A 22,472-nucleotide genomic window follows, 5' to 3' on the forward strand; every position below is an offset into this window, starting at 1 on the left:
TTGGAAGCCTCCTTCCAAGAGGCTCGGAAGCCTCCTTCTAAGAGGCTCGGAAGCTTCCTTCCAAGAGGCTTGAAAGCCTCCTTCCAAGAGGCTCGGAAGCCTCCTTTCAAGAGGCTCGGAAGCCTCCTTCCAAGAGGCTCGGAAGCCTCCTTCCAAGAGGCTCATAAGCGTCTTTCCAAGAGGCTCGGAAGCCTCCTTCTAAGAGGCTCGGAAGCTTCCTTCCAAGAGGCTTGAAAGCCTCCTTCCAAGAGGCTCGGAAGCCTCCTTCCAAGAGGCTCGGAAGCCTCCTTCCAAGAGGCTCGAACGCCTCCGCGCCAGGGGGGCGGAGGCCTCCTTTCACGAGGCTCGCCGGCCTCCTTCCAAGAGGCTCGGAAGCCTCCTTCCAAGAGGCTCGGAAGCCTCCTTCCAAGAGGCTCGGAAGCCTCCTTCCAAGAGGCTCGGAAGCCTCCTTCCAAGAGGCTCGGAAGCCTCCTTCCAAGAGGCTCGAAAACCTCCTTCCAAGAGGCTTGGAAGCCTCCTTCCAAGAGGCTCGGAAGCCTCCTTCCAAGAGGCTCGGAAGCCTCCTTCCAAGAGGCTCGGAAGCCTCCTTCCAAGAGGCTCGGAAGCCTCCTTTCAAGAGGCTCGGAAGCCTCCTTCCAAGAGGCTCGGAAGCCTCCTTCCAAGAGGCTCGGAAGCCTCCTTCCAAGAGGTACGGAAGCATCTTTTCAAGAGGCTCAAAAGCCTTTTTTCAATTGGCTCGGAAGCCTTCTTTCAAGAGGCTAAATTGACTGTAAGGACGTGACCAGCATCGTTATTGGGCATGAATTGGAAACTCTAAAGCAAGTATACAATAAGAATAACTTGTTTGTATCCCAAGAATATTATTTAATTGGGGAGCTGTGCATATTTGTTGTTTCTCGGCCAATCATGATTAGCAACTAAGATGTGTACAGTTAATCAAGCTATGTTTTTTTTTTGACTATTTCCACAAGGAACATTGAAGATTTGTCGGCATTTCTAGATCTTCGCATGAAATTTTCAAAAAAAAATCCAGAACGGGTTGAAAGATCATTAAAATTGCCAAAAGTTCTTTACTTATGATTGCATTTAGCTCATACTGACCATAACAGCTGTTCCATATGCCAAGGAGACACAGACAATAGCTCAGTTCGTCGAGCTGATTTTATATAAGACTATGCTGCCGCTAACCGCAAGTCGAGCGCATCTGTATATGGTAAAACAGTTATTTGTCTTTGAAAAAGTGAAATCCGAATTGCGTACGTAATGTAAAACCAATTTAATCAAAATTCCGCGGAAAAAAAAATTAAATTTCGTTTTGTTTCGAAAAATTTCTAATCAAATGAACCTTGATTTCGTTTCGTTTCGAAGATTCGAAAGCAAATCCATATTGCGTTTCGTTTCGATCCGAATCAATATAGACATTTTAAATTTCGTTTCGTTTCGTTTCGTTAGGAAAAAGTTTTTTATCGCATACCCTTAGTATTACTCCCTCGAAAGTAGAGTTTTCATTTCCTGCCCATTTTTGATTAAATATTTCGCATATTTCTCGAAATCCCGGGATCCCGGGACTTTCCATTGTTTTCCTAATTGTTTGATTTGAAAACGATTTTATTAAATGTTCAGGGTGGAATTCATATTCCAAAAAGGCAGAAGCTCAATTACTTCAAATGAAGTTAATTTCCACTGGATTCCAATATATTAATGTTCAGTTAAGTTGGGAAAGTTAATTTCCATTGTTTTATCGTCACACCTCCCACAATTTACGAGTTTTGTTATTATTGTAAATATCAACATGTTCGCGAATGGCAACTAGATGCGACCATTAGCAGGGGGATGATATCCAGCTCTTTGGTGTGGGGGTGAGTGGCGCATATTTAAAAAGAAGAAGAAGAAGAAAAAAGAAGAAGAAATTGTTTCTTTTAAATACAACTTCAAGGAGTAAATAATATTCATGTTTTTTTTTTCACGAAAAGTGGAGTGCGCATTTTTTGCTACAGATGTTCGCAGAATACGAAAAGACTCGTTCTCTGTAGGGCAAAGTTGGCTTGAATGTTTCTATTGTTTTGAATATATATTGGATTTAGACTGTTGCTGACTTTCCATACATTGCTCTATTGAAGCAATCTATTTTCTGTTGGAATATCCGGTAATGTGCGACACCTCGTTGTAGACGGAAAATGTGCAGTGGAAGCGCACTAAATCCATAACCTATTGGAAATAAGGGAATCCCATCTAAAAGAAAACACAAATGGCAGGCCAATGACTGCACTCTAACAGGTTATGGGCCAGGAGTGGTTAAGGATTGGAGTTGGGCCACTTGTAAAAGCGGATGTGCTGGAGAGGTTGTTGTAGAAACATCGAATGGAAGGCCTTTTGTACGGACAACGGATTGGACCAGACATTGTTTTGGAGACGAGGAGCTCAGGACGACTGGCTCAATGTTAGGAGGAGCGAGGATATTAGCAAGACGTGTACACTAAGGAGGAGTGTTGGATCAGGTAGTGTGTAGACTGAAGATGGGTAGGAAGCAGGCGCCAGTTAGTGCAGTTATTATTATTTCCAACAGAAACGTGTCTTTTCAGTAAAATTTCATACAAAAAAACAATCAACAATTGAAAGGTCATTTCAGGCTTGGATGCAAAATATGAAAACTATGTTAATGTTGTGACCAATAGCAGGAATCAGAATCAATTTTGGTAAAAGACTTGAGAACCATCAATAAGGTTCTGTTACTTTGAAAACTCTTGGCTAGACAAAACGCCTTTTAGCTGACAGCTCTAATGAACGACGCATGACTGGTCAGCAAACCTCTTTCTGGATGGACAGTGCGTGTAGTTGTCTTGTACATCATAGGTTAGTGCTGCTCAAGAGTTTCGTCTCGCCAAAACGTTTGATGCTTTATTCTCAGGTGGAATACCGTAATTTTTTGTATTTTTCTACTATTTTAACAATTTTTTCACCTATCCCACATCGTTTTGGGCATAGTTTAGTAACGTCCATCCCAACCACGATGAACATTAAGGAATACTGAGAAGGCGTTTTGCCTTTTTTTGTTCTGGGACCTCCTACTCTATACCATTCTGCTACAGTTGCGATAATATTACCGGCGTACATGTTTAGCCGTGGCTAATACAATGATTAAATAATCTCATGAGGAACAATCAAATTATGTTTGAAACTGACTGAAGTGGCTCACTGGAAAGCAAAAATCCGCACATCAATTTCCTTCCATCACACCAAATCACAACCAGAAGAGAAAGGAAAATGAACGGCATCAAAAGTTTACCCACGAGCCTCGCCAGAAATTTGGGCTTTCACATTCTTGTCTTAATTTAATATTTTTGCAGTCGTTTAAAAAATCCGTTCCACAAAAAAAACTTCAAAGCAAAAGATAAACGTTCCACCACAGATCCGCCGTTTTTACTGGCTCGGGGAACAATGCAGCTTCATCCGGCGGCGGCCTGAGTGAATGAGATTGAGTTAGGCACTTGAGGGCCTCCTTCGTCATTGTCGCCGTCCTTCTCGTCAATCTGCTGTTTGGCTTCGGCAGTAGATAGATAGATAGGTAGAAGGATGTAGGGATGTGTATGGTACTTACTGATGATGCTGAGATTGTATCGGAAGCTCTGCGTTTGACTGGTACGAAAGTCAACTCGACAGCGGTAGACACCCTCGTCATGTCGCCGAATATCCTAAGCAAATATTTGTCCAAGCGAAGAGTGGAAAACAGTTCGGCACGCCGCATGGAACGAAACCGGAAAAGATAGGAAGAAAAATTATTCTTTTTTCGGGGGAAGCAGCTGAGAAAAGCACGGAAAAATTCGTCATGATCAACGTTCTGTCGGTTTTTTTTTCGTCTGGTAGGTCCGGGCTGAGGAATGTAGGAATTGGGATATTTTGCTCTTTTCACTAAGAGCTCGTCGTTCAAGGGGCCGAGGCTTTTATTGTTGGGTGATACTGTCAGCAGGTTTTGAGCGCCGCTAAAAGCTACTGCTTGGCGTGAGGATTTTTGCAGGATAAATTGTGTGTCAACAGCGGATCTCCGAGAGAGGAAACTTGTCTCAAGGGACACAACGACAAGGGAAATACTGAAAAAAAAGTTCAACAAGCAGGGACGGAATGTGAACAAACAGAGTCTTTATGTGGGATGACTGATTTTGCAGTGGCGTCTGTTGATTGTACCTGAATGTCCAGCGTGGCCGGGTCGGTGTCGGTGTTGAAATGGGCCCGTGTCCCGAAGCTTTCCGGTGCTGACCAGTGCTTCGCTTTTTGTAAAGGCTTCCCCCGAACGTCGAAGCTGAAAGAGGAAGAGAAAACATGTGAAGTTTTATTGTAGGGTTTTAATTGTTTTGGGAATGAAATATAGTAATGTAAGATTCAGAGCAGTGAGTTACTTTCATTGTTATTTTGTGACATTTTTTTTGGATCATAAACAAGCGGATAATTCGTTCTGTTATATATTCAGAATGTACAACTTGGTTTAGTCATGTGCTATTTTCAATGGGGCAGTCATTGTACGCTTTGCTACTTGAACTGAAAATAGATTTATTACACCTACGCTTTTCCATCTCATCAACTGCCAAATAGAATGAACCGATGAGTATCAGCTTCGAACAGTGTTGCCACTTATTTTTCGAACCTCACCTTCATTTTCAGGCGTAAAAATCTTTTTCGCCTTTATTTGTGAGCAAAAAATCTTGAAAAAATCTTTATGTACTTAAGGCTGAAGCGCATGCCATCGTTCGTCATTTCGCCCGTCAAATGTGACATTTTCCCGTGGATAAACTGCAGTCAAATTCGTCAAAAACAAAACATGTCAAATTCGACGAGTTGATTGGCGAACGGGTCTTTGTGCTCCAGGCTTAAACTTGAATATGTGCTTAATAGCTGAAATATTCACTTTTTTTAAAATATACAAATGTTTTTAAATTTGTTGGGTTTTTAGAAGCAGGTAGATGTTTGTAATAAGAGTATATTTTGAAACGAGTTTCGAGGTATTTTTGTACCATCCCATTTATTGCAAATCAAGGTGATCAAAAGTTATAAACCTTTCAGGTTTGTAGTGTGAATATTTTGACTTTTTGCATTTTGAATTGAATTGCAACGTTAAAGCCATCTTGACAACGCCTTTCTTTTTAACATAACATTTTTTAACGCAAAATAGTATTAATCATGCTGGTATACCATATATATATTCAGTCGGTTACTAACCAAAGTTTTAATAAAGTTATTCCGCCAAAACAGCCTTTTGACAGCTGCTGCCGAATGAGGGATGAGATAGAAATGTTGATGAACTTTCTTAATAATGGAAATGCCAGCTTTCCTTCTCGCCGTTTACCGCCCAGCGATGTCTCGCAACTTTTCGTCGTATCGGCTTGCTCTTCGATCTGATTAGTTTTGCAAAGATTTGCACCCCTGAGCTTCCGCAAAAGTTTGGAATCTTCTTCAGGATCGAACTGAGACTAGTAATGTTCTCCAAATTCTTTGGATCGATGAGTCAAGCTGTCTTAAGAACGGGATCATTCAAGAGTTTGATTGTTTGTTTCACCAACTCCACATAGAAATTACATGCGAGAGAATAGAAAGTTACCTTCAGCGGTTAATCAAGAGGTCCTGCCAGATTATCTGCCGCTAGCCCTACGTAGGTCTTCATTTTCTCGTGAAGATGTTGTTCAAAGTTTTGAAAGCCATTTGTCTATGATATTTTTAAGAAATTCATCTTTCTAGATGTTGGAAAGAATAATCAGATAAAGCTATTTAATTTCACTGTACATGTTCGTATACTCAGGGCTTTCCGATTGGAAAATACGATTGACTTTATTAACAAGCAGTAGGTCATCCCGAGTAGAAGAAAATAGCTGAATAATGAATGTTGATAAGATAGTAAAATGAGATATGAACATGATTGATATAAGAGATAGAAGATCAAACGACAATATCAATATTTTGCATGAAAATATCATGAGGAGATCAATTTATGCTATTTATAATAAGAGATCAGTATCATGTGCCATTAGTTTGTTCTTATCCATAGCATATCTTGATATTTAAATGATATTTCGGTGCAAATTTTTGATATTGTTGCCTGTTCTTTTATCTCTTATATCAATCAAGTCTATATCGTGTTTTTTTTATTCTGTTCAGTACCAGGGATGGGATCGTAGAGGTGACGACGGTGGCGCTGGGCAGTTAAATAATTGTCACAGAAATAAAATAGAAATAAAAGTACATGATAAGCTTTGAAAAACGATCAACATTCCGTTTGACTACTGAGTCAAGCGATAGCCATCTGGTACTGACGGATTTTACTGAGTGAAAACTGCCTTATCGGTAATGATATCGGATTAAAGTATCGGCCAAAAATGAGAAAAAAAAACATAACACTAAATTTCAAAATGCACAAAAATCTTGAAAAGTCTTATTTCTTCAAAAAAATCTTTAATCTTTATATAAAGATATCTTTATCAAAAAATATTAAAAAATCTTTATAAATAAGATAAATCTTTATATGTGACACTGGCTTCGAAGTCACATTTTAAATGTTACTACAAAAACCCAATTTTATCCACCGGTGGTGATGATGCCTTTCTCGATTCAATATGTTGAATTCGAATTAATGTTGTAAATGCAGTGCTTATTGCCTACATTTCGGCGATAAAAGGATTTGGTGCAATTCTAGTACGTTGCTTAAAAATTACTTACCGTGGGTTACCGTGGGTTGCGCCACGGCTAAATAGATTAATGATTCAATGTGAATTTGTGTTTTTGTTGATTAAAAAATGAAAATATAATTCAAACTGCTTGATTTATTTAAAAAACAAAAACAATAGTGTCCAACTAGGAAATTTGCTCCGTCGAATGAAACCAGTTGCACTCGAATCTGTCAAGCCCTTCTATATGAAACGCGTTTAACAAAATAAAATTTTATGGGCTACACACATACACACTTTTGGAGTGAAATTATAGCCTTCTGGTACAACTTAGTTGTACGAGAAAGGCAAAAAGGAAACATTAGGAGAAGATTAGATTAGCTGGATAAATTGATGTAAGTATGGTAGCATGGTTTTCCAGAAATACCACAGTAATGCTTTATGATGATATTGCATCGTACAAATACAAACAAACCGGATATTATGACTCGAAATAGTTTCAAATGAAATTCTTGTTACCATCGAGCGGGGCTTCTTTTGATTCCGGGGGCTACTTTGGATTTTTGATTTTCTAAAGAAACTAAAAGTAAATAATACCAAATTCGAAACAAAAAAGTTGCCATCCAACTATTAACAAGACAGCCGAATGGTGACAATGGCAATTTGAGAGTAGTTTTCTTTATAATTCTTGTTTCAAAATGTCCAAAGTAGCCCCCGATTTTTCAAAAGAAGCCCCGCACGACGGTACACGAGAAATTCAATTTTTTTCAATGAACAAGAAATACAGATTGCATAAAGATATCAACAGAGACTGCAAAAAATTGCAAAATTTTCAATAATGAGCAATACAAAAATAGGAACTTCCATAAAAAAGCAATAAAACTGTTTATGTTTTCCATGAACGAAAGTGTTCGGAATTTGAGACAATTTTACTATGCGTGTTTGGCATTTGAGACAAAGTTTGACAGGGTTGTGTCAACATCATAAGTGATTGTTACAATCAATAAAATGTGATTATTAAGCACTTATATGAAAGTTCTATTATTTCGCTACCCGATGGAAACAATTGATCTATTAAAGCATTTTAAATCGTGTAAATGTGAATCAAAATGGTAGCTTCTCATGAGCATTTTCATATTTCCACCCCATTTTTTCCGTCATTTTTTTTGTTAGTTTGTGGAAAATTTAGCACTTATTTATAGCCAAGCAAGCCTTTGGCACAGCAGAGTGCGATTGAATTCGCATTCTATACCGTCCCGCCCAGTCCGTTACTGGGGGCATGGAGTGCGATCCTCTCGTTTAATAAACAATGTGCACTCGCTTGGCTGTGGATATACAACATTAAAGCACATGTGGAGATTGGGCAAATCAAGCATCCGAAAGATATTCAATTTGCAAAAAAGAGAGCTAACCGCAAAAAAATGGTTTTCGTACGGCCGAGTTGCCGAATAATATGCAATTAATTGACTTATTTATTGCTAATTTCAATTATATATAGAAATACTATTCTTTAAAGTTTTCTCTTTGATTTCTTCATGGAAATTTGTAAGTTTTTATGTTCAAAATTCCTAATACCTTTTTGGTTTTACGGAAATACTTTGAGGTTTATATAAATCCCGCATTATTTTGAGAGATTTTATATTTATTCTCTCTCTTTTGTTTATTTTAATTTTTGCCTTTCTCATATACCAAGTATACGTAAAGGCTATATGATCGCTCCTAAAACAAACTTTTTATAGAAGGCTTGGAGACCCATAGTGTTATATACCGATCGACTAAGCTCGACGAATTTAGTTGATGTCTGTGTGTATGTGTGTGTGTTTTTTCTTCCTAAGCAATGGAGGGGGAATCTGCTCAACAGACATCCTGGGTTGTCCAGGAACTGCGGGGTTAGGGACTACCTCCAACAGCAAACGAGCGAGGCAGGACTACATCCCCGACCTGCTAAACCGTTTTCATTGTCGCCAAGCCCATCGTCCCTTCGGTACAACCAGAAAGTAATGCCTCAAAGGGGGCCAGTGCACAACGCACCCTCGAGGTTAGCTACGTGTCCTTGCAGCACCGAACATCGTGACCCGCTTTTTCAGAAGAACACCATGGTATTGTGTCAGCGTATTGCCGGCTTTCCATGTGGCCTTACCACGCCCTATGTCCTCGGAAGCTGGGAAGGGTCGACTTCGCGCCTGCTTCCCTCTGCACGGCTGGTATAAAGAATGATTATGCCGCGTGCACCCCAAATTGACCTCTCTGCGATAAGAAGGAAAAAAAAAAAAAATAAACACTAACACTAACGAAGGGCGTAAGTCGATGCGGTTTACGGCGGGCGTTCCTCAAGGCACCACTCTCGGTCCAACTCTTTGGAGCGGAATGTACGATGGAGTCCTGAGTCTGCGGTTGTCTAGAAAAGTTAAAATTGTGGGTTTCGCGGACTACGTGTCATTAACGGTGATGGGTGAGACACTTGAAGAAGTAGAGGTGTTGGCGACAGAGGTGATAGCAATGATCGAGAGCTGGATGAACGGAGTGAAACTGCAAATAGCTCACCGTAAGACGGAGGTGCTATTAGTCAGCAACTGTGAGGCGATTCAGCCGATGGAGATCGTCGTTGGTGATCATGCGATTGCATCGAAGCGATCACTGAAACATCTGGAAGTGATGATCGATGACCGGCTAAATTTCAATAGCCACGTCGATTACGTCTGCAAAAAGTCGGCGATGTCAGCTACTAGCTAGTGTCTCGTCATCGATACTGCGGTATGGAATCCCTGCTTGGGATAATGCGCTGGAAACCAAGCAGAATCGTAGAAGGCTACAAAGTGCGTTCCGGCTGATGGCCATACGAGTCGCGAGCGCCTACAGAACGATATCGTCGAGGCAGTATGCGTTATCGCCGGGATAGTCCCTATCTGCATCAGCCTGGCGGAAGATATGGAGTGCTATAAGCGGAAAGACACGAGAAACGTGAGAAAGATGGAGAGAATCCGTTCAATGGAGAGGTGGCAGTATGATTGGGACAGTACGGACAATGGAAGGTGGACCCACCGACTTATTCTAAACCTGTCAACGTGAATGAACAGGCGAAGTAAACTTTCACCTGACACAATTCCTGTCAGGCCACGGCTGCGTCAGGAAGTATTTACATCGGTTTGGGCATGCTGCTTCGTCATTTTGCGCGGAGTGTGAGAACGTCGAGGTTTTACTAACGTCGGTTTAAACCAAGAGAACGCGATAGAAAAAATGTGCCGAGAGGAAAGCACGTGGAATGCAGTCGACAGGGTAGCTACACGGATTTTATGCGAGTTGCAGAAGAAATGGCGTAACGACCAAAGAGTATCGATATCGGAAGAACTTCCTTCGTCTGGGAACTCTCCATCGGCATTGGCTACATCCACTGCCAGTGCCAGGGTACCAGTGAACCGGACGCCCTGCTTCCCCGGCATCACTGGACTGACCTTGGCATTCGGCTGGTTGGCGTCGGTATAGGAAGAACCTCCTTCGCCGGGGCTCTGTCGGAGTACTTTAGATTCGCCGTTGGGACGAGACCGAGTACAGCTGCTAAAGTTGTCGAGACACCAGTCACTTCAAGGTGATATTAGTAGTACCAGAGAAGCTTAGGTAAAGACACGCATAGGATGGAAAGATGGAAAGTTCGAATGGTAGAATCGATAAAGTAGACAGTTTATTTTACGGTCCGAGGGGAAGCAAGGTAACAAAACAAGTAAAGCAGGTTTTTTTCCCTTAGTTAAGGTTTTTCCTCCCACCAAGGTGGAAGCAAGTTTCCATAGAAGCAAAGATTACCTAATTGTGGAAGATAACTTAGCAAGCGTGATCTCCAAAGCCCAATCGCCCTAGCAGGCCGTTGGTGAATGTTTCCACGCAGTTTTGCAAGTAAGTGCAGACGAAAGTGTCATAACTCATTAAAAAAACATATACATCTCAATTTATCGAGCTGAGTCGATTGGTCATAACACTACGGGTCTCCGAGTCTTCTATCAAAATTTGGGTACCGGAATGATCCTATAGCCTCTACGTATACTTGGTATACGAGAAAGACAAAAATGAAGAAGGAATAAGGAAGAAAGAAGAAGGATGAAGGAAAAAGGAAAAAGGAAGAAGGAAGATGGAAAACGGAAGAATGAAGAAAGGAGAAAGAAAGAAGAAGGAAGAAGGAAAGAGGAAGAAGGAAGAAGCCCGAGCAGCACAAGTTAGTCAAAAATGGTTGCAGCAACTTGATTGTGACTAAACCTGGTCACATATCAGTTGCAGTAATCTATTAGGGACATGTGTGCTGCTAGGGAAGGTAGAAGGAAGAAAGATGAAGAGAGAAGGAAGAAGGAAGAAGGAAAAAAGGGAAGAAGGAAGAATCAAGAAGGAAAAAGAAAGAAAGAAGAATGAAGAAGGACGAAGTAAGGAAGAAGGAGAAGGAACCCAAGTAGCTCATTTCGCAAGCAGCACACATGTTGTAGAGAAGTTAACGTAACTCATATGCAACCAAATTTGATCACCTTTGAGTTGCTTGTTGTCATACATTGGTTCAAGTAACTCGTTGATGACAAGAATGCTACTTAGGAAGGAAAAAGGAGAAAGAAGGAAGAAGTAAGAAGAAATAATCCTACAAAGAGCGATGAATAAGCTAGTTTTTTTTTTATAAAAAGACTAGTTTCAATGAAATAACCCCTTAATCAGCTTTCAATGTTTGTTGGTAAGGAGGTAACAGGAGGTAAGTAAAAACAGAGAAGGAAAAGGGAAAAAAGGGAAAGAAGAAGAAAGACGGAAGAAAGAAGAATGACGAAGGAAGAAAGAAAAACTAACTTCTCACTTCTCATTTCTCACTCGGCCAAGTGACCGTTCGTCCTAATAACCATTCGGCCTAATGACCGTTCGGGCTAATGACCATTCGGCTTTTTTTCTTGTTCGGATGTGCCACTGTGACCAGTTATTAGGTCTATTGTATCTATTGTATGCTTTTGGTAGCGAGGACTGAATACTATGAATATTATCACTAGCTCGATGAAATAGATAAAGCTAGGGCTCTGTTTGGTAGATCTTACACCGTAATAAACATACTCAAGTGATACATACTCAAACATACATACTACATAACATACTCAAAGTGTTACGGAAAGACCATTCGTCTTAATGGCCTACGGTTTAATGACCTGATATCGTATGGACATGCTGGATTGATGTACACACCTACACGTTATAATAAACAAATGTATTGAAATTTGCAAAAAAAACTAAGTCGCAAGATGAGTCAATGCACAAATGTACCAGTACCATGCGTCTCCATATGTTGTTATGCATACATGCTGCGGAAATTTTTTCAATATCTCTATCTACCGTTTCCCCTGGGAGTCCCATTTTTGCTCGAAAAACACTCATGGGTCATACAGATATCGAAGTGTATAACGTAGAATATCGGATTAACTTAAATAGTTTTTAAAGTTCTATGATCATGCAAACATAAAAATAACTTGAACGTGGTTTAAGCGACGAACCCCCTAATACTTTGTGACTAATTAATCTCGGAATGTTCCCAATCAATAACGCCACCAGTCGATTTTAAAGGTTGAAAACTATAAATACAGCACATGAGCATTGCGGAGTGCTTCCGGAGTGTAGGCTATGGACGTTGATTATATTGAAATTGAAGAACCGGCTTTTGATCCTCAACCAGCACATTTTCTCATTGATTGGCCACCACCTTTGCATATTACCCATCATCACTATGAAAGCTATTCGCAGCTTATGTTTGTTGTCGCAGTTCTGGTAGATGGTATTGCGAGAAGATTGAAAAATTCGAACCGGGGTCCGACGGTCGACTGTCGGAAAGCTGTTCCGCAAACGTCAAATCACTTGTTGCACGGTAAAAATTTTTGGTTTATTTTTTCGGTGTGAATGTTGATTATTAAAATCAACGAGAATATGCAACTTTAAACGAGTGTTTCATGCCGCTATATGTTTTAAACAAGTTTTATGGTACTTTGAAGGCATTTTGTCATATATTTATGTGATTTTGAAACATTTTAGATTTCTCGAATCTTCTTGATATCGAGAAATATCAACACTTTTCGTACAGTGCATGCCATTTTGAAGTTTCCGACACTCAGTCTGCTTCTTCTTCTTCTTTGCTCCACAAAATTAGAATTTTTCTCTTTTCTTGCAATATGATTACCTCTAAACATTCGCACCATTGATCCCTTCCAACATTCCGGCATACATAAAACCAGCTCCCGGCCTAAGCAAAATTTCACTCAATCTCTCAACATTTTACTCTCATTTTCTCTCGGGACGGTAGAAAATGCGACGTAAACAAAAATATGCACGTTCCACGACAACAAGATGCCAGATGGTATTATTCATAATCATTTTTATTTGGCTGAGAAGATATATTTACTCATCCAAATTTCTTCCAAATACTTAAAAACAATATTTTTTTCACCTTTTGAAATCGAGAGAATTATAAATAACATGATAGCGTCAACGTATTAGACAGCTTTTCTATTAACGATGAAGGATCATTTTCATAATCCTGGCTTTTTGGCAGCACGGTGCGGCTTGAAGTTCTTGAGCCGAGGTGAATTTTTGTTAGGTTTGAGAATACATTTTCAAATGTATTCTAGTATGTTTATATAAGTTCTAGTGATATGTTCTAGTGATAAGATTGAAGTGCGTGTGTTTAGCATTATGGTGTGGTGAGTAAAAGCTTGAAGCAATGATTGTATTGAGCACTGTGGCGATTTTCAGGTAGGTGTTTATTTGATGATCGTTTTGTAAAAGTGGAAAGAATCACTCCGGCTCAGTGGTGTGGCATCGGAGAGCGAAACTTTGAAATCTACATTTTTTTTTCTAGAAATTGGATCAATTATCAATAATAAACCTACGGCTTCCAAACAGTATAAATCATTAGTTTTCTGTGCAGTGAGCCGGGAACCGGGTCCATAGGCCCAAGTAGTGATTTACCCTAGCCATTGAAGCGAACAAGAAACAAGTCTGCATTTAGTCTTATTTGTATGCATTTCTCCACTATGAAAACGTTCGTTAGTAAATATAATGCTAGGCATAGTTCTCACAAGACGCATTACCAATCTTTGGAAATGCTCATTTCCCAAGGCAGTTCGTATCGACAACACAAACAGAAGGCCAGTTAGTCCGAATTCATTGTTGGCTTTTCCCATTATTTTTCCAGATATTGCTTCATCCAGCTTCCTGCTCACCTTGATGAGGATGATGCCAAGGCTGTCTGTGTCTGGTGAAAGGTAACCATCATCAGAGACGGCAAAGGTACAACTACAACGTTTGACGCAAGCCAACCGACAAAAAAGCACCAACCCACTAGCTTCGGTTACGGTTGTCGCTTTTGTTATGTTTTAATTATGTAAATGTACAATAACCTCCTACAAGGCAGATTACGTTAATGACGACGGTAACAACTGCATGCGGTTTTGTTCTGCCGACGACGACTACGACTGCGACAATGGCAGCGATGCGATGGCAGAGTGTTCCAATCCATGGGGATGAGGTGCCCTGGGGCTTTCCTGGTCGTATCTTGGTGGCGTTTGTTCACTTTTCGGTCTCCGAAGATTCGAAAGCAAAGGACACACGGTAACCAGAACGATGAACACCCACTGGGGGTGGTGGTATTGCGTTTTAGTTTAGTCCAAAGAGCTTCATATCTACCGACAGCGCCAACGTCAACTGATTCCTTCTTTGGTCGGATGATGGCTCATGGGGTTTGTTAGAAATGATCATTACATTACTGTGTCACTGGGGCCAGGCTTGAGAGAGAGCAGGAACGGGTTTGGTCGATTTTCACTAGCAGAAGCTCGTGGGGTGGCGGCCATAATGCTTAACAGTTTATTGCAACTTTATGGTTTTGCAATTAGCGCATAGAAGTGCGCTCATGCGGATGACTCTTTTGTATGTAACAATTGGCTTTTATTATACAGCAGTTGCTTAAAGTGAATGGTTGCCTTTCTATGGATTGGATTATCACAGAGCATTTGAACCAACAACTTTAAGAACAACTTAAATTCCGATTTTTTTTGAAGGGCAGAGAAATAAAATTTCCATAAAGAAATAGCAATTTTTCCTTTGAAATTTAATAAATTGCCAATAGGGAAATCAGGGTAGAAGCATGTTTTCATGTTTTTGAAAAGTATCGAAAATTCAGCTGGTCAGCCAAGAATCACAATTTTTGTGCTAAAATAAGCCTTCAGACAAATTTTCAACTAATTTAGATAACATTTCAAGGTTGCTCAAGTAATTTCATCGCAAATCATCGCAACAACCTTCAAATGGAATTGGTGTGCTCTACAAGTCTTGTGGACATTGCTATTCGTATCGTTTAGATTTTGGCAATGTTTGAATGATTTTCAAGCTTTCAAGTTTCAAAAACACTTATTCTCATAAAAGTCGTTGTTCTACAAAATTCTTGAATTTATTACAAATCATGGCTTTATTATATAATTATTCCTCCGTTTCTTTGGACAGTTTTAGTAATATATTTGCCAATGTGCGATTCACCATTAAATTCTAAAAAATCAGAAGCTTTACATTTGTCATAAATTTACACGTTGGGATTTCTTAAAGCAAACAATTGTTTTGTAATAGTAATCTCGCTTAACTTTTCAAAAGGACTTAAGTAACATTTTTTTATGAATTAATTAGAATAGCGGAATCAGCAGAATAATATGAAAGCTATTGATTGCAGTATTCAAATTAATTCATGAAAAAAATGTTACTTAGGTCCTTTTGAAAAGTTAAGCGAGTAATGATTTTTAAGAGAATAGTCTTACAGAATGTCCTTTACAAAGATCTATTTTTTACGAAACCTTCTTCTTCTTCTTATTCTTATTGGCATTACATCCCTACACTGGGACAGAGCTGCCTCGCAGCTTAGTGTTCACTAAGCACTTCCACAGTTATTAACTGCGAGGTTTCAAAGCCAGGTTACCATTTTTGCATTCGTATATCATGAGGCTAGCACGATGTTATTTTTATGCCCAGGGAAGTCGAGACAATTTCAAATCCGAAAATTGCCTAGACCAGCACCGGGAATCAAAACCAGCCACCCTCAGCATGGTCTTGCTTTGTAGCCGCGCGTCTTACCGCACGGCTAAGGAGGGCTCCCTATTCTTGCTTAACATCATTTTAAAAAGCTTTTATTTGATTTAAATTAACGAGATGCAGCACTCATTTCAGTCACAGCGATGGCTTTTCCGGCATACCTCATGCCACTTCGGCATACGCAATATTTTAACTAATCTCTCAACATCATACTCTCCTTCTCTCTCGGGGTGGTAGAAAAATGATGTAAATAAAAAAGATGCACGTTCCTCGACAACGTGTTGCCAGATAGTACTACTCATAATAATTTTTATTTGGTTTGTAACGTTCGACGGATATTGCGAATTAAATTTAAAAGTGATTCAAAAGCTTTAGACGTTTTTATTATTTTTTAAGCCAAATCAATTGTAAATAAATTTTGAGCTTAGTTTTTATTATTGTAATTAAATTAAACAAAATAATATTTAGATTGAATTAAAGCTTAATTATTGTAAATCAATTACTTTTGTTCTTTTCTGTATATATTTTATTTCATTTGAACTAATTCAGCTTTGGACGTTTTTATCTTTTTAGGCAAAATAATGCTAGAATTTGTTAAGTCGGCTTGACGATTCAAAGTCCAAAGCGAGACCAAAATACAACACGTCTTTGCCTGACTACTTGACTGTATTGGGAGGTAAAATGTTCCGTACGGTTTGTGTCTCTGCTAAACAAAGTGGTATTCTGCTTCAGTGAGTGCGGCAATGAAGCTCCTGAAAGTATAGATCTCGTTTTCAACCATTTGCTTAAATCTAGGAAGGCGCCAAACTGCTATCGCCATTTGAAAATCTGGACGCATTCGCGTTGGACTTACAGCGGAAAGGCGTTTTTTTATACGGGTTGGAGCTTGGAAAGCGGCTAGCGGAGTCAGTTTGAGGTTCCCGTCAATTTTCTTGTAGGTCGCAGAGCGACCATTCGAGTTCGTGTGTCCGCTAAGGCCCGCCTTCCGCGGTAGCTGAACGGAGAGTCTAAACGTACGTCGTTGATTATCGTACGCTGGACCGATCCTGAGCCAGGAGTTAGTTGCTTCCTTTTCCTGGTTCCATTGCCCGGTGAATCGGAAAGGTACGTGAAGCCGGGTTGTAAGGGAAAGTGGGCTACTAGCTCGAGGGAACGGTATTCCGGACGCTCTCGAGGATCGAAATACGGAAGTCTTCCACCCAGCCGCCACTCCCGCCGCACCTTTAATCCGGCCATTTTGTGCACGAGCTCATACCGCCATCTTGTGGAGCAATGAATTCGTGACCTGGCAAAAAACACCGTGATTTAATTCACGGTTTTGGGAACACCAATCATGTTTTCCAGAATGTTCCAGGAAACTTGACTGTTGTTCCCGAAACTGTGACTCAAAATACACCGTCTCTTGCTCACAGATTCGTGAACACTTTTTTGTGTAAATCCATGACGTCTTGAGTATGAGGCAGAAGCAGTAGCCATATGACTAGCCTGTTTAAAAAAAAGATTTTTCTATAAAAAAAAAACAGATTAATTCACTTTAGGGAAATCTCATTTATTAGCATTCATTTCAATGCCAAAACTCTAGCAACTCCCGAAAAAAGATTTTTTATCTGTTTTTAATTTTTTTTTTCAAGGGGGGCCCTTGGAAAAAAACTATGTTTTGTTAATAACTCCGGAACGCAATGTCCGATCGGTCTAATTTTCAATAGGGTCTAACTAGGCCACAATATGCGAATGCAACTTGTTGCGAGAAAATCGGATAATGCTAAGTACAAAAAGTTTGTCTCACATTTTTTGTACACATACACACACATACATACATACAGACATCACCTCAATTCGTTGAACTGAGATGATTGGTATATAACGCTATGGGTCTCCGAGCCTTCTAAAAACAGTTTGGTTTTGGAGCGGTCCTATAGCCTTTCCGTTTACTTAGTATACTGCCGTTAATCGCAAGTCGAGCACATCTTTATATGGGAAAGGCAAAAATCCAAATTTTTCTTTGAAAGAATAAAAATTTACATAAATAAATCAATTTTAGCAATAAATTATTAGAAAGATTCTACTCAAATTTGTGTCATGTTGTCATTCAATCGAACACATTTTTGACGTAAACTACGTCTAAGGGAAAGACTCGGATACAGGGTGACAAATGAAAATATCCAAATTCGAGACCGTCACGAAATCATGTAAGATTTTGAACTTTAATAGCGCCTTTATCTTCCGATGGATTTTTGAGATTTATATATCAATCGATTCGGAAATTCTCTACCAATTTGTCAATTATATTGAAACTTTGGGTTATGAATGTTAAAATAGGGTATCGGAGCATTTTGGCAGCACCCTCTTTTCTTGTCCGCAAGAGTCTCGTTTCGGCCGTCGCCGTTCAGAGCGGTTGGCTTTTGGACTCTCCTTTTTGTGCGGTGTTTCGCACAAAAAGTAGAATAATGGAGCCGGACCAATGACCGCGGTCAGTGGACGATCACATCTCTATGTGAACAGACGCGTTGTTGGTTCACTCGCGCGTTTGCTTTCGGTGCTTTGTTCAATCGTGTACGGTAATTTTACCAACCGGTCGGAATGTGCAGTGAAGCAATGGTTAAAAGCACGTTAGCATTTCTCTTCCCCGAGAATGCTGCTCAACCTTCTCTGGCGGATATGGGCCGCTTTGTGAAATCTCTAACCGGTGATCAATCGCAGATGGAAACTGCATACAAAATTTCCGACGAAAAATCGGTTTTCATTCGGTTTAAAACCGAAGATGCCATGCAGTACTCCTTGGAGAACAATAGTGAAATGCTTCCTTTCCATTACACAAATGGGAAGAAAGTTCAGGTTCGCATGTCCGTGGCAGGAAATTCTCGCTATGTGCGGGTTTACGATTTGCCACCGGAGATACCAGATCGCGATGTGTCTGCTGTATTGTCCAAATTCGGCAAGGTTAAACGTACCGTACGCGAAAGATTTCCAGCGGAATACCAGCTGAATATGTTCACTGGAGTACGTGGACTCTACATGGACATAGAACAAGAAATTCCAGAGGTGCTTTATTTCCATCACCGTAAAGGTAGAGTCCATTACGATGGAATGAAAGTTAAGTGTTTTACTTGCAAATCTGAAGCACACGTAAAAAAAGTTTGCCCGGTGCTTAAAGAAAAGCAGAGTGCGAAACAGCAGATGCCAATAGTGAAACCCGACACTACGATGCAGGGTGCAAAGAAGAAAACCGAAACAGCCACGGGGATTAGCGTTGTTGAATATAGTGGTAATAAACAGTGCAAAACGGAATTGATACAGAAAGCAAAGAAAACAAAAGCCAAGCAACAGCATTCATCAGAATCAGATGTAGTAATCGATGTGCTCAACCCTTCTACAAGCGAGAGAGACAACAGTCCCACTCTGCACTCGCCGGACCTACCACTCGGAAAGAGACGGTTCAGTGTACCGACGTACGAATGGATTGAGGATGAACACGAGCGTAAACTAATAATAGAAGACGACAAAATGAGGATAGCAATAGCGTACAATTTAAGGGTGGACCAAATTGAGGTTTATCACGAATAGTTTTTGTTCTAAAGTTCAATTTTTGTAATACTACAAAACATGATAGTGGCTCCGCAGAGTGTTATACACAACTGAGCCTAATAAATAAACGAATTTGAAAAATGACCGCGGTCGAAAGAAATGTAACAAAAATGCGTAATGTAGTGCATGGTGTATAAAAAGTGATGCTGATAGGAGCCTGTTTGTGCAGGCATGAGATGATCAATTGTTATCAATGCCAATGCCCTTGCTAGTAATGCAATCAATTTATATTAAAAAACGGAAAATGCATTTTTTTGCAAACTGAAAACTAATAAAGCCGTTACACATAAACATTATGGTCTCCGCAAAGTCAAGGGGGAGGAGGTAATCTTCTTCTTCTTCTACTGAATCGAGCGGCATGAAAATTTGAATGCAGAGGTTTTTTAGGGCCGTGGAAGGTTCTTAAGATGGTTAGAGACCCCTCTCCTCTTTGAAACCTGGCTCCTATACAAATGAAACACCAATAACATCATAACTCGAGATCAAGCAAATGGAAACAAATCTGGCATGTGGAGGTTTTGGAAGAGAAGATATGTTTCTGTGGTGGTTTGCAACGCCTCCCCCTTCTGGAAAGGGGGGCTCCCATACAAATGAACCAAAAATTTCTGCATAACTCGAGAATTAATCAGAGAATAAATCAATTTTAGGGGAAGCAAAGTTCGACGGGTCTGCTAGTAAAAAATAAATATTAAAATGGAAAAAAAAATAAAAAAAAAATACTCATCGGATTTGTTAAAGAATGTTTTGAAAGTTCTCAAAATTTACCGGAATTTTTTTTGATGCCCCTCAAGTTGTTATTTTTGAGCAAAACAATTCGAAGAGGGGGGGTGTGGGTGAGACATATTTAAAAAAATATTTATATCGGCTTAATAATATTTTGTCCAATTAAATGCGCGCCTGAATCAGAAGGATTTAACTTTGATTCAGGAAGTGTGAATGCACTTAAGATATTTTTATAATACGTGGGTGCAATAATGCGGTACTTATTGTACACGACAAAAGCTTCGGAACGCATACGTTCTTGAAACGGGCTATATGAGATACAATAGGAATAGAGCTATCACCTTCTTGCTCCCTGATTCAAAAGTCTTGCAATGATATTAATAAAATGTTTGCACGAATATTTTACCCATAATGACACTCAGTGTTGGTAGAATCATACTCGAATCTGAATCATCGAGGTTTCATGCACGAGCTAAATCGCCTGCGATTCTGTAGGGGAAGCATCGCGCTTGAGTTTCTCGGCCAGTATCGCATCGCATCGCTCACTCACCGAAACATGGTTTCGTTCTAAAAAGCGTCAAAACGCAATCGAGACGTATGTTTTGTTTATATATAATTATTAGCCATTGTTTTTAACGAAAAATAGTTAATTCAATGAAGAACACGTAAATATCATGCAATGATGCAAATTGCGATTCAAATCATGAGCAAATCTCTCGGCCATAATTGTGATGGGATTTGACTCACGCATGCTTTGAATCGCCGATGGGATTTGAGAATTTGAGATTTTAGCAACACTGGTGACACTGCCAGATAGTGAGAGTTAGATCGTAATAACACACACGCCCTCTTTTCCCGTCCGCAACGTTTACTACTCGCGCGCACCACAAACAAATTAATTGGGTTTTGGTACATGATTGACATTTTATGATTCCTAGTGATGCACGAAAAATAAGATATGCCTATGATTGGAATTTTTCTGAATAATAAATGTTGCAAACGGAAAAGAGAATGCTTCCCTAGGGCTTCTTCTATTGAAATATTTCATCAAATGCTTCAAAACCCAAATGTAGGCAATTCGGATCCAAGAAAGACATCATTACCACTGAGGACTAAACTTGGGTTTTCATAATAATTTTTTTAAACAATTGTATCCAACAACTTTCATATCTTAAGATACGCTAGTTTTGTTCGAAACCAGTGACATAAGTAATCAAATGAATTTTCTAAAAATATTCATGCATGATGGCACTACAATCCTCAATTAACAAACGTAGTTACGTAGTTTACGTTGGGCGGTTGTGTCTTGTACATAACCCTTCTGATTTTTTTTATATTTACTCTGGTATCTACAGTCGTTGAAATGAAAATTTTACCATGCTATATGCTATGCTATAAATAATTGGTTCACGTTTATTAAAAGATTTTCTCATTCTACAAACACAGAAAATAAAGAATATTTCGACAATAAATTCTATTGCACCGTCAATTGTATAACTGTGTGTCACTTTCTTGAACTGCAACGAACCATAGCAAATAAAAACTCTAGCAAACAACTTTTCTCTCAATCAATCACTTAGCCAATTCCATTCCAAACCGGGGAAGGATTTCACCAATCACCCATTGAGAGACTAAGAAAAGAAAAAAAAAGAAATTGAGTATAAACCTCGAACGAAAAGCTGCTTCGACTCGTTTACCAATCTCGTCGTCGTTTCTTTTTATGGACTACTGCACCGATACCAGAGCCGGTCACATGAACGGCGGCGGTGGTGGCGGGGAACTGACCCTGGGCCACATCCTGTGGCACTTTTCTCGCCCCTAATATTGGCGCTGATACACTCGCAGATAAATAGCTATGTGCCAATGGGGATACATCATGACCCCGCTTGGATCGCAATCCTCAGCATCCTTTGGCAATGAACGAGCCAAGAAAAATCGACTACCCGAATGTTTACAGAAATGTGTACTCTCATCCTAATAAATCTCTGCGAAAACGGATTTCGGTACGTCATTCGCTTTATTTCTGCTGTAGAGCTATATTGGATCACATTCCCCCAAGACATCTGACGGGCGCAGCGAGTAAGAGAAGTAGAAATTTCACGAAAAAAAAGATCGAGAGTTGTACAAACTTTGGTTTGGCGATTTCATAGTGATTTTGGTTCAAGCATCTTTTCGATATTGTGACTTTCTTTGGCTTTACCGGCGAGAAGAAAATGCAGCTCCATTTTCAAGTGTGGGAAATGGCCAATCCCGTTGACCCACAGTAGTGGTTGAAAGTTTGTTCGATGACAAGATCGGTCCAGTGAATTGCAACAATGTTTTAAAAGGGTGCCCGAGTGGTAGAAGTTTGGCCATTTATTTTGCGATTCGGTTTCGTTTTATCAATAGACGGGGTTCACTTGTACTAGTACGGCAGTACTAGTAGATATGTGAACGAATTAA

The 22,472-nt window shown here is 39.8% G+C and overlaps 1 protein-coding gene across 1 annotated transcript in view; it reads right to left on the reverse strand.

Moving 5' to 3' along the window:
- LOC134212290 (neural cell adhesion molecule 1-like) overlaps window positions 1-22,472 on the reverse strand; it is a 1,103,894-nt gene that overhangs the window by 289,752 nt on the left and 791,670 nt on the right. Inside the window, exons 4-5 of the mRNA XM_062690003.1 lie at window positions 4,183-4,297; window positions 3,599-3,692 (exon numbers count right to left, since the gene is read on the reverse strand). Of these exons, the coding sequence (XP_062545987.1) occupies window positions 3,599-3,692; window positions 4,183-4,297 (209 nt within the window). The remainder of the gene's footprint in view (window positions 1-3,598; window positions 3,693-4,182; window positions 4,298-22,472) is intronic.

This window comes from Armigeres subalbatus, chromosome 2 (genome assembly GCF_024139115.2).
Source record: "Armigeres subalbatus isolate Guangzhou_Male chromosome 2, GZ_Asu_2, whole genome shotgun sequence".
Classification (NCBI taxonomy): Eukaryota; Metazoa; Arthropoda; class Insecta; order Diptera; family Culicidae; genus Armigeres; species Armigeres subalbatus.